Consider the following 12522-nt stretch of genomic DNA (forward strand, 5'->3'; position numbering starts at 1 on the left):
CCTGCATGTAACATAAACTTTAATTGTCTCATAAATACATCCACTGAATGGCATATAAGATGATTCCAGCAGCATCAATATAATTTATGACATCTGTCTGGGTTTTATCAAGTCTGTCTCAATGACTAAAACTCAGATTAACTGTTTGCTAATCGTTTTGAATTATGATGAACTAAGACAGGAAGTGACATCATTCTTACAGGCTCGCCACGAGGCCCCAGTGGTCCCACGATGCCTTTGGGTCCTGGCTCTCCTGGCTCACCCTAAAGAGAGAGAGAGAGAGAGAGAGAGAGAGAAAAAAAAGAAAGAAAAAGAGTGAGAGAGAGGGAAAGACAAGGACACCATTTGAATAACATTCCTACTGCCTGGTGCAGAGATTTCCTCAGATGTAATTGCATTTATGGTCTTTATTTGAAGTAGACATGACACAGGGCCTAGATGTTGTCATAGGGGCGACTGGTGTTTGTTCTAATAGACTGTGTGTGTCCTGTAATGTGAGAGTGTAGTCTCGGTGTGTGTGTGGGTGTGTGTGTGTGTGTGTGTGTGTGTGTGTGTGTGTGTGTGTGTGTGTGTGTGTGTGTGTGTGTGTGTGTGTGTGTGTGTGTGTGAGAATGTGTCTAGTAATGTGATAGAGGAGGGCTTAGGTCCAATGTGTTTATAAGTGAAACAAGGTCAAAAGGGCTAGACTGCGGCGGGTGAATGTCAGCCAGGCCAGTGATGATGCTCCCTACGGTACCTTGCGACCCAGACCTCCTCTTCTGCCCTTGTCTCCGGCAGATCCCTGGGCTCCTCCGGGTCCCTGGAACACCACATTCACATTCAGACTGGCAACGATTTACTCACATGCACTTAGGCTTTAGCTCCATGGGCTAATACCCGAGACACCGTCACCTAATAGGGAACTGTGAAGCTGCACCAAGTATGTATCATGTAAAACGTCTAGCTACAGATCAACTCCTGTCCTCTCCTCTTCTCTCTGCAGCACAGCTGTGGAACACACTCTAAACTGTAACACACTCTAAACTGTAACACACTCTAAACTGTAACACACTCCAGCTTTAACACTCACTCGTTCTAACACTCTAACACTAACTGTAACACACACTAACTGTAACACACACTAACTGTAGGCATCTCTGTTTCCCATGTTTCCTACACAACCATGTGCTTGTTTCTTTTCAGACCGCACGTTGCTCGTGTTTGCTTTTTATCTCCCCCCTAATTAGAGACCTTCTCATCAAGCCATAACAAAGTGCTGAGCACAGCTCAAAAAAAGTCGGAGCTTAAATGTCAACAGGACGAAAGTCTGAGGCTTCTGGAATCAAAGAGAACTGAATGCAGTGGGGCTGTTCATCACTCTGTTGGCCTTTGTTGGAGTCAGGACTGAGACACAGATGAAGGGGTTGATTGTTAGATGTTAACTAGAACCAACACACTTGGCGTAGCTCCCTCCTCAGTTCCATGTGGCAACATGCAGGAGAGAACAGCTGCAGGCCTGACAGGCTGTGGTTGTGGCTACATCAGTGTGTCACAGCATTAAGGGTCCCTGGCAGCCCACTCACCCTGGGTCCAGGGTTCCCGTCCTCCCCTCTGATGCCAGGAGCGCCGCCCGGTCCGGCTGGCCCCTGGAATGTCACACACACACACACACACACACACACACACACACACACACACACACACACACACACACACACACACACACACACACACACACAGGTCTACATCACAGTCTGCTCTCCTATTGGACCAAGCCCAATAGGAGATGTAGATGATAGATGGTGTTAACTACAAAGTGTCTGATTGCTGGGATTGCATCAGACCTGATTTTCTGTGCTTGATTGGTGGTTGGGCCCTAGTCCAATCAACACATGTAGGTAACTAATGTAGCCAAAACACTGAGTCATGGTTCTAATTGATGTTTTGGCATGAGAACACATGTTCTGTCAAACAGCCTGTCAACAACAAGGATGGGCTGGATGGAAAGATGCTCTTAAGGCCACTTAGACTTTAGCTCAGAGGGCTAACATAGTCTGGGTCACACTCACTCTAGATCCTCCAATGCCAGGCTCTCCCTGCAAGCCGTCGCCTCCAGGCTTGCCAGCGGTGCCCTACAGACACCAGGGAAACACACACACACACACACACACACACACACACACACACACACACACACACACACGCACACACACACGCACACACATGCACACACACACACACACACACACGCACACACATACACACACACACACACACACACACACACACACACACACACACACACACACACACACACACACACAACTTTAGTTGTAGTCCACATGTTGTATTATCAGTAGTCCTGTTGTGTATGGTAGCATGGGGATGCTGCAGGGTTTGACTCCAGCAGGTCAACACTTACAGCTTGTCCAGGTGGGCCTCTTCTACCATCAGACCCCTACAGTCACATGACACAGGGAGGGAGGGAGGGAGGACAGAGTGGGGGGAGGGAGGAACCAGGAAACAAGTGTTGGGTGAATGCAGCTTTTGCAGGTGAACAATCTGGTTGTAAAATGGATGCTGTGAGATTTTTAAGATGTTTAGGATTAGAGAAGAGAGAAGGTGGTCATACCTGTCTGCCAGGCTCCCCGGGGCCTCCCTTCTTACCGTCCTCACCTGGCCCTCCCTACGAGGCAGGAGACAATACATTAACAACAGGATGGATGGATGAATGATCATATACAGGTATATATACAGTCTCATATTGTATCACATGTGAATAAGCACACACAACATACAGCAAACATGGCTGCCAGTTAACTACACAGACATGGCTAGCTCCCTAACCATGGGTGCTAGTTAACTACACAGACATGGCTAGCTCCCTAACCATGGGTGCTAGTTAACTACACAGACATGGCTAGCTCCCTAACCATGGGTGCTAGTTAACTACACAGACATGGCTAGCTCCCTAACCATGGGTGCTAGTTAACTACACAGACATGGCTAGCTCCCTAACCATGGGTGCTAGTTAACTACACAGACATGGCTAGCTCCCTAACCATGGGTGCTAGATAACTAGACAGACACTGTGATCTCCCGAGCCAGTTAGCTGACTAGCTGGGGGATCAGGAGGACAGGAGACTATGAGGAGGACATTACCACTGGTCCCACATCGCCAGGGTCTCCTTTAGGGCCAGGAACGGTGTTGTCCTGTCCGGTGGTACCCTGAAACACACAGACACGGTTATTTACCCTAAAACACACACACACTTAGTTATTTACCCTAAAACACACACACACACACACACACACACACACACACACACACACACACACACACACACACAGTTATTTACCCTAAAATACACACACACTTAGTTATTTACCCTAAAACACACACACACACACACACACACACACACACAAACACACAGGCTCATTGTAATGCATTGAATGGAATGGGGAATAGTATCAAACACACATGTGTAAATGTAATTAAAATGAAAACCACTCACTCCTCTCTCATTGCTGTGATATACATTGTATGTGGTAAATGTATATACTTTACGTGATAATATTGACCCAGGGTCAGTCTCCCATCCCTGGCCCTGACTGGAGCCACACTCTGAGGAAGTCAACACTGACCTGGTGTCAGATCAGATCGTAATGAACGGGTAGTCAGATACTCACAGGGTCTCCTCTGATGCCAGTGTCTCCTGTGTCTCCTGCCTGTCCCTTCAGTCCTTTAGGTCCCTGAACACAGACACACACAACAGGGTTAGTGAGAGGTCGACCATGTCACAATCATGGCAATGCATGGATGAGTATCGAGATGATGGAGATGATGAGTGTGTGTGTGTGTGTGTGTGTGTGTGTGTGTGTGTCTGTGTGTGTGTGTGTGTGTGTGTGTGTGTGTGTGTGTGTGTGTGTGTGTGTGTGTGTGTGTGTGTGTGTGTGTGTGGTGGGTGTGTGTAAGCTGTGATGCTCTCAGGAGCCACTCACCCTTCTCCCAGGGTTCCCTCTGTCTCCTGGGGGTCCAGCAACACCAAATTTACCCTGATGCAAGACAACAGATATCAACCAATCACAATCACACACTCAAGCATATGGACTTCACATTCATCCAGTGGAGGCTGGTGGGTTAGGGTTAGGGTTAGGGTTAGGGTTAGGGTTAGAGAAGAGAAGTGAGGACGGGCTCAATGTGATGCATCCTCCCCTGGGTTCATCATACTCTAATAACTAAGCTCCGGCTTATGGGAACATCTTAAATGTTAGCAGAGGCATTGAGGTTGATTTACACAGAGCTTTATAAAGTCTTGGATAGGAACAGGGAGGCCAAGCTGTCAGAAGCGTTCAGCGTTCCCATGAAGCTGTGGATGGCCTTCCAGACTGTGAATGCTGCCCAGACTTCCCACTGGGCTGGAGGATCATACCAATGGCCCACACCACAGCCTAATGGTTTGTAAGCAGACCTTTAGTGTTGAAGGTTTCTCTTACCTCTTCTCCATTGATGCCATCTAGACCGATCTCTCCGTAGTCACCCTGTAACAGGACATGTGTTCAACTGGGTTAAACATCACCATTCATATTCAAACAATATCTCATTACAATTAAATCATCCATCAAATAAACAGTGACTACAGTATATTTTTTAAAACGCACCTTCTCGCCAGAGTAGCCACGAGAACCCTGAAACACAGAGGAGAAATCATGTGAGATTCTGTTGAATGCTCCTGTAACTAATACCATATGCTTTCATAACTTCACATATGATAATAACCCAAAGACAGCTGATTAAATCTATTGATTGATCAATGTATTGAATGATAAGTGTAATGATCCTGTAAGGCCAGGTGGACTCCCTACCTTGACGCCCCTCTGTCCGGGACAACCCTGGAAACCTTGAGTTCCGTTCACACCAGGAGGACCTCTGTCTCCCTGTTATTGGGTGGAGGAATAGAGAAGTGTGAGGTGTAACACACACACACATGCAGGCACAGGCACTCTGCACACACACACACACACACACACACACACAGATATGAGGAGACTTACGGGACCACCCTCATCTCCGGGATGTCCAGTGAATCCTGCTCCTCCTGGACCGCCCTGCAACACAACAACACAGCAACACACACGTTCAGCTCCACTAGAAACACAATCTTTACATAAATATTTCACACTTCACAATTCATTTTCACACAAGAAAAACAAAGGCATTCAATCAGACTAGATAGAGAACTCATTTTCAGAGGACGTTTCATCTTGTATTTCACAGGTAAATATACATAAGTTGACATAAGTACAGGTCATGCTGAAGGAGGTTAGTAACCTTGGGTCCGGGGAGGCCCACACTTCCTCTGTCTCCTCGGCTGCCTGTACACTTGCATGGTACGGCACAGCACTCCCGCTCAGCGATGTTGTCCTGGAGACAAACACACACAGAGAGGGTCATCAGGATGGGACATAGTAAAAGAACATAAATAACAAACAACACTAACTAACTAACACTTGTCTTAGTCTAAACCAGCAAACACAGGGAGTTTCAATGTATATCTCTTCAACTTGACTGGGACTTGACCATTACCTCCAGAGTAGGGGAGGCTAGTGGAGGTAGAAATCGAATGATGGGCTCATTGTAATGCATGGAACGGTATTTGACGGTATACCGTTCCTCATTCCATGCCATGCATTACAATTAACTTGTCCTCCTATTTCTACCTCCACTAGCCTCCCCTGCTCCAGAGGTATACCTGGGTTGTAGTCCGGTCACAGGCCTGTATCTTTCTGCAGTATCTGTTCCTTAGATGGCTGAGTTGGTTTGTATAGTACAGGTCTGTAGTGCAGGGGTTCCCAAACTTTTAGATCTTGCGACCCCAAATTCACATCAATAATTTCCTGTGACCCCAACAACTTAATTGAACCCCAAAACACAGCAATATAGGCTACAGGTGCAATACACAGACATTGTTTGTCTTCATGTGAAGTAAAAATGACTGTGTCTTATATATCAAATCATAGAGGTTAGCTTAATTTTCTCAGGGGACCCCAAGTTTGGGAACCGCTGCTGTAGTGAACCATCCCTCACCAGCTCTTCCAGCAGCTCGTAGTCCAGGTCCATGACGTTGACGCGCAGGGGTCGGGTGTATCTGAAGCCCCGCCCAAACTCCAGTAGCACCGCCTCCTCGAACCTTGGCACACGCTCCAGACCAACCAGGATAAAGCTGTTCACACCTGATAGAACACACACAACACTCATTACCTAGCTGCCTACAGTCAGCTGACAAACCTACACTGTTCAAATCAAATCCTTGTTGATCGTCCTCACCTGAGAGGCGCAGATCTTCAACCTTCCTCTTCATCTCAGAGTACTGGCTGTCCAGACCATCAGTCAGGTGGATCACAACCTGCACACGCCCAGAGAGACATCATCATTAAGTTTGCAGACGACACAACGGTGATCGGTCTCATCAGCAACAACGATGAGTCGGCCTACAGGGAGGAGGTCCAGCACCTAACAGTGTGGTGCAACGACAATAACCTGGCTCTCAACACCAAGAAGACCAAAGAACTCATTGTGGACTTCAGGAAGTCTAAAGCTGGCGCACACACCCCCATCCTCATCAACGGGACTGAGGTGGAGCGAGTCACCAGCTTCAAGTTTCTGGGTGTCCACATCTCTGAGGACCTCTCCTGGACCCTCAACACCTCCACCCTGATAAAGAAGGCTCACCAGCGTCTCTTCTTCCTGAGGAGACTAAAGAAGGTCCATCTATCTCCTCAGATCCTGGTGAACTTCTACCGCTGCACCATCGAGAGTATCCTTACCAACTGTGTCACAGTATGGTATGGCAACTGCTCGGCATCGGACCGGAAAGCACTGCAGAGGGTGGTGAAAACTGCCCAACGCATCACCGGTTCCTCACTCCCCTCCATCGAGGCTGTCCAGGGCAAACGATGCTTGCGTAAGGCACGCAGCATCGTCAAGGACATCTCTCACCCCAACCATAGACTTTTCACCCCACTCCCCTCCGGGAGGCGCTACAGGTCTCTCCGCACCCGAACCAGTAGGTTCAGAGGCAGCTTCTTCCCTGCGGCTGTCACCCTGCTGAACACGAACACTACACCTACCTGACAACCTACTACCCCCGCAACCCCCCCCCCCCCCCCACCCGGACAATTGCACTATTGCACTATTACTCCCCTCCCCTGCTCTTACTCTTACTCAATACCACTGCTCTTCTGTACATACCTGTCCATACTGTTCATACTGTTCATAATGCACATAATGCACATATCCTATATTTTCTTTAATACTACTGCACATACTGTAGATACTTGTTTATACTGTTTATACGGCATTCCATATTTATATTTATTCTGCATCTACCTCATGTTACTGTTAATACATATATACTGCTAGACTGCATTACCTATACAGCTCGTATGCTGCTACACTGCTCATACTGTAACTATTTATTCTGCTATAATGCTACTGCTACTCACATACTGCTATACTGCACTGCTATATATACTGCTTATACTATACTATATTATACTGCACTACTACTGATCATATATTGCACTACCTGTAAATACTGTTCATTGCACTTTCTGCTATTTTGCACTTCTGGTTAGACGCTAACTGCATTTCGTTGTCTCTGTACTTGTACTCTGCACAATGACAATAAAGTTGAATCTAATCTAATCTAATCTAATCATCATTTCATTCAATATTTACAATTCACATTTTCACCATATTCCATGTATGTGGTGATCAGTGGAGACCGGTCGAGGTAAATATATCAGTGGACGGGCTCATTGTGATGCATGGAAATGGAATGAGGAATGGTATCAAAAACACACGTCCAATTTCTACCTCGACCAGCCTCCCCTGGTGGTGATCCATATCTAGAATAAAACCACAACCCAGTTATGCAGACTCACCTTGACGGCGTCGGGAGCCCGGCTCTTAAAGTGGTTCTTGTAGGCATCGATGGTCTTGCCGTTGAGGACGTAGGGGCCTCGGCTGCGCAGCGCTCTGAAGGCCTCAAACAGCACGTCAGCGTTGTCTGTGAAGTCCAGCAAGACCGGCTCGGAGGCTGAGTCCATGGCCAACATGCCCACCTGGGACAGGAGAACATCCACAACACAGTCAGAGTACTACTGAGACATGCCATACACAACTCACTGAGAATTCTATTTGTTTTGGCAGTGGAGATCAAAAACAAATGGTGTCTTGGCCTTTGGCTTTGTCAGCGTTTGTTAGAACAATGGACAATCACTCATGTTAATAAATGACATGATGATGTTGGTGTTGATCCCTGCTTGCCCACCTGTACGGAGGGCATCTGTCCCGAGGAACAGCTGATGCCTGCCATCTTGGAGATCCTCTGGAGGATGGCGCCCATCTTGGTCTGGAGGTTGGTCTGGGCGGCGAAGATGTTCTGGGACGACACGTCGAAGCCCACCAACACCTCCAGGTTACAGGCTGAGAGAGAGAGAGAGAGAGAGGTGAGATGGTGGTTGGCTGCTTGGCTGGCTGGTTGGTTAGTTGGTTAGTTGGTTTCATGATACACATACTGTATTTTATCAAAGCAAGCACTTTCATTTTCTTACATCTAATATGCTGTATCTCTATTCCATGTCGTCTTCTATCGGTAAAATGATACCTGTTAATATATACTGTACAATAAAGTGAAACGGTTAAACCTCCATGACCCTCACCTCTGATGGGCTCCTGTGCTCCCGTACACAGCTTGATGCCCTTCACCTCATCGTCCAGCGTCTCCAGGATCTGCTCGTTGAGTTCTGACAGCTCCTGGAAGGTGCTGGCCCGGGCCACCGTGGTGGCCTCACTCCCCAGGTTGTTGAGCTCATCCTCGATGTCTCCGACCCCCACAGCGTAGATCCTAACACCCGTGGCTTTCAGTCCCAGGGCCGCCGTCTTGCCGTCGTCTGAGGAGCGCCCCCCGGTGACGATCATGAGGATCTGCGGGATGCCCTCGTCCTTGCGGCTGCCCTTGGCCTTGATGAAGTGGTTTTCCTGCACGTGGCGGATGGCAGCGCCTGTGTTGATGCGACGACCACCCTTGTACTCCGTATTGCTGATGGCGCTGATGATGTCATCCTAGAGTAAATTAATGAATCAGTGAATGAACTTCATTTTGACAATCTTAGAATGCATATAATGTTGTTTCAACGATGAGAAAACAACAATACACACATAAAAAATCACTGTGGATACAAACGTAAAAGTTCAGAAGGGCAAAAGAATGGACCATTGGGCTGAGACTGGCTATACATTTGGTACTCTAAAGCCATTTGCACACTGCCCATACAAACCCCAACAATTCTAAAGAATGTTCTAAAAGCCAACTGTCAAAACAATGCCATTATCACAGCGTTGATAAACACAGCTGGATACTGACCTTGTTATTGTAGGTGTTGAGGAAGAAGGTGTCGGTGACGTCTGTAGCATAGTGCGCCAGTCCTATCTGGATGTTGTCCCTCTCCGTGAAAAACAGGTCTATCAGGTTCAGGATGAAGTCCATCACCTCCTTGAAGTTGTCTCTGCCCAGGTTGATGGAGCCGTCCACCAGGAACACAATGTCAGCTGCCTTAGGCTTGGGGAGACCTGTTGCAGGGGGGGTGAATGAATTAAAATGTGTGTGTGTGTGCGTACATTTTGAGTATTGAGTGAGTAAGGGGGAGAATTAGTTAAAGTGAGAGAGAGAGAAAGAAGTGAATAATTCCAGTAGACCATCCAGCCGTGGCATCATGACTCACCTGAGTCCTCGAAGTCCACGGTAGGCACCTCAGGGATGGTCCCGTTGAGCCTGGCGATGAACCTCTCCTTTATGACAGGCAGGCCAGGGAAGGTAGGCACTTGGAGGACGTCCCCAGAGCTGGTGGCGATCTGGTTCAGCTGCCTGGAGTCTGCGCCGCCTGCCCCGATACCAATGCAGTTGACCCTGGATGCCTTCAGCAGCGGCCCATACACGGACACGTCCGTAGGGGAGCGGCCTCCCGTCAACACCACCAAGTGCTGTGACGCTTCGGCGAGGCGGACCCCTGAGGCGGGCTTCAGCTCGTTGCGGATTACGTACTCGATGGCCGAGGCCAGGTCGGGGGAGCGGCCGCCCATCTGGCGGAGCCTCTTGACAGCAGAGAGCACGGCTGGCTTGTTGTTGTGAGAGTTGAGGGAGAACTCAGTCTTGACCTTGTCTGAGTACTGGACCACAGAGACGCGCACCTGGGTACAACACAATACAATGTCACTATATTAGTCCCTCTGTTGTATTTGTCTTTGGCTCTGGACACATACATGCATGCACGCACACACAGACGCAGCATACGCACACACGCTCACACACGCGCACACACAGACCTGTTCAGGCTGCACGTCCAGCTGCTGGACGATGTTTACGATGAAGTCACGGATGTGGGCGATGCCCTGGGCGCCCGTGGCGTCAGACCCGTCGATGAGGAAGATGATGTCCTTCCTCCCCATGTTGAGGTTGTCTGGGAAGAGTCACAAAAACACAGTGTCACACAGGAATATTGGGAGTCACTCAGAGATCAACAGGTCAACACTGCTTAAATCCAAAAAGAAATAGAACAAAACTATATGATTCAAAAATGGTTGTTTTTGAGTGCATTACTACTGGGGAATATAACCACCTAAAACATTTAACAGAACTACTCATCTATTGTGTACGGGGGTCCCATACTACAGCATCTCTTACCAACATCCACAGTGGTGGGGACAAAGCTGCTGGAGATGTCCGTGGTAGTCATGGTGTTGACTGAGGCGACCAGCTGCTGCTCCACAGAGGGCAGCTGTTGAAAGCTGTTGACGGTGAAGACCAGCTCTGGTTTCAGAGAGATCTGCCTCAGCTCGTTGGGGTCTGCGTTCCTCGCCCCGATGGCCAGTGGCGCCACCATGGAACTCTTCAGCTTATGGGCTGGGCCGGAGACGTCGTCAGAGGACTTGCCCCCCGTGACCAGGATGAGGAACTGCGGCACGCCCTCCTCGATGCGGCTGCCCGCCGACCGCTGGTAAATGTTCCTGGAGACCCATTCAATGGCGTGGCCCGTGTTGAGGCGGTTACCTCCCCTGCTGCGGAGCCGTCTCACGGCCTGCCGGACCTCGTCCTTGGTGGAGTGTTCGTTCAGGAGGAATTCCGGCTATGGAGTGCATGGGTCATTCACTCAGTGTACAAAGTGAATTAAATTTAGAAATCCTCATAAAAAAACAATGGTAAAGGTTCAAATCGTTAATTCAGTTCAGGCATAGAGTGTATTGAATCTCAAATTGACCCCAATCCTGATATAAAAACAACAACAACTGATGCTCCAGTTGCCCTACTACGGCCCGTGCCCCTGGTTGTGACCTCCTACCTTGGCGTCTTCGCTGTACTGGACCACCGACACGCGGACATTATCCAGACCCACGTCCAGCTTCTCCACCACGCGGAGGATCATGTCTCGGATGGCGGGGAACTCAGAACGCACCGGCGTCGAACCATCGATGAGGAAGACCACGTCTCTCTTGTCTCCGCCGGTGGTGACGACGGTGGTGGTCACTAAAAGAGAGAAGACAGACATGTTAGGTTGAATAGGCGTTGATCAAATGCTGTCCAAATATAGGTTAAGAATGTAATGTACTACTGGACACACAAATACAAATCTGTATTTACCACACTACAATGAGAACCATTTACCTATTACAATGTTACTTGCTGTTGCTAGAGTAATTACATAGTTGTTACACAGGCATAGGGCAACATGACATTAATAACAGACAGAGAAAGATTACCATCCACAGTGGGGAACACGGGGCGCAGCCTGGCGATGTCGTCGTCCGACAGCTCTGTGAGTGTGGTGATCAGTTCGTCCTGGACAGTGTAGAGGCCTGGGAAGTCATCCACGACGTGGGCAAAGTTAGGGACGTAGGAAACCACCTGCAGCTCCTGAGGGTTGACATCTCTGGTCCCAATGCTGAAGGGCAGAACCCCAGACTGCTTCAGGGACATGGCGGGTCGACTGATGTCATCTGTGGAGCTCCCTCCAGAGACGACAATGAGGAACTGAGGGACGCCTTCTTGCTTCCTCCCGCCGCGTGCTGCCGTCAGCACGTCACGACTGACGAACTCCACGGCCTGGCCCAGGTTACGCTGGCGCCCGCCTCTCTGCCTCAGGCCCTTCACGGCGTTCAGGATGCCCTCCTTGGTGGTGTGGGAGTTGAGGTAGATGTCCGCCGTCGGGGAGTCGCCGTACTGCACCACACCCACCCGGATCTTGTTCTCGCCTACGTTGAGGTTCTCCACAATCCTGCGGATAAACTCCTGGATGATGGGGAACTCGCGCCCGACACCGTCGGAACCATCCACCAGGAACACAATGTCCTTCCTAGGACCCTGGGACTCAGCTGAAAGGAGAGGGAAAAAATACAATAAAATCAACCACTGCTCATTATATTTAGTATATAGTGCAGTGATACTCAATCCTGGTCCTGGAGAGCCGCAGTGGGTCATG

At 48.9% G+C, this 12522-nt stretch overlaps 1 protein-coding gene across 1 annotated transcript in view; it reads right to left on the minus strand.

The window, feature by feature from the left end:
- The window catches only part of LOC310813378 (collagen alpha-3(VI) chain-like), a 92367-nt gene that overhangs the window by 11628 nt on the left and 68217 nt on the right, over positions 1-12522 (minus strand). The window contains exons 7-31 of the mRNA XM_083682342.1: positions 11804-12415; positions 11386-11570; positions 10731-11172; positions 10373-10506; positions 9772-10237; positions 9414-9619; positions 8710-9112; positions 8319-8473; positions 7930-8109; positions 6311-6389; positions 6071-6216; positions 5315-5407; positions 5038-5091; positions 4849-4920; positions 4645-4671; positions 4480-4524; positions 3985-4038; positions 3673-3735; positions 3142-3207; positions 2612-2665; positions 2402-2437; positions 2049-2111; positions 1563-1625; positions 737-799; positions 201-263 (exon numbers count right to left, since the gene is read on the minus strand). Of these exons, the coding sequence (XP_083538468.1) occupies positions 201-263; positions 737-799; positions 1563-1625; positions 2049-2111; positions 2402-2437; positions 2612-2665; positions 3142-3207; positions 3673-3735; positions 3985-4038; positions 4480-4524; positions 4645-4671; positions 4849-4920; positions 5038-5091; positions 5315-5407; positions 6071-6216; positions 6311-6389; positions 7930-8109; positions 8319-8473; positions 8710-9112; positions 9414-9619; positions 9772-10237; positions 10373-10506; positions 10731-11172; positions 11386-11570; positions 11804-12415 (3824 nt within the window). The remainder of the gene's footprint in view (positions 1-200; positions 264-736; positions 800-1562; positions 1626-2048; positions 2112-2401; positions 2438-2611; positions 2666-3141; positions 3208-3672; positions 3736-3984; positions 4039-4479; positions 4525-4644; positions 4672-4848; positions 4921-5037; positions 5092-5314; positions 5408-6070; positions 6217-6310; positions 6390-7929; positions 8110-8318; positions 8474-8709; positions 9113-9413; positions 9620-9771; positions 10238-10372; positions 10507-10730; positions 11173-11385; positions 11571-11803; positions 12416-12522) is intronic.

Source organism: Argentina silus, assembly GCF_951799395.1.
Source record: "Argentina silus genome assembly, chromosome: 12".
Lineage (NCBI taxonomy): Eukaryota > Metazoa > Chordata > Actinopteri > Argentiniformes > Argentinidae > Argentina > Argentina silus.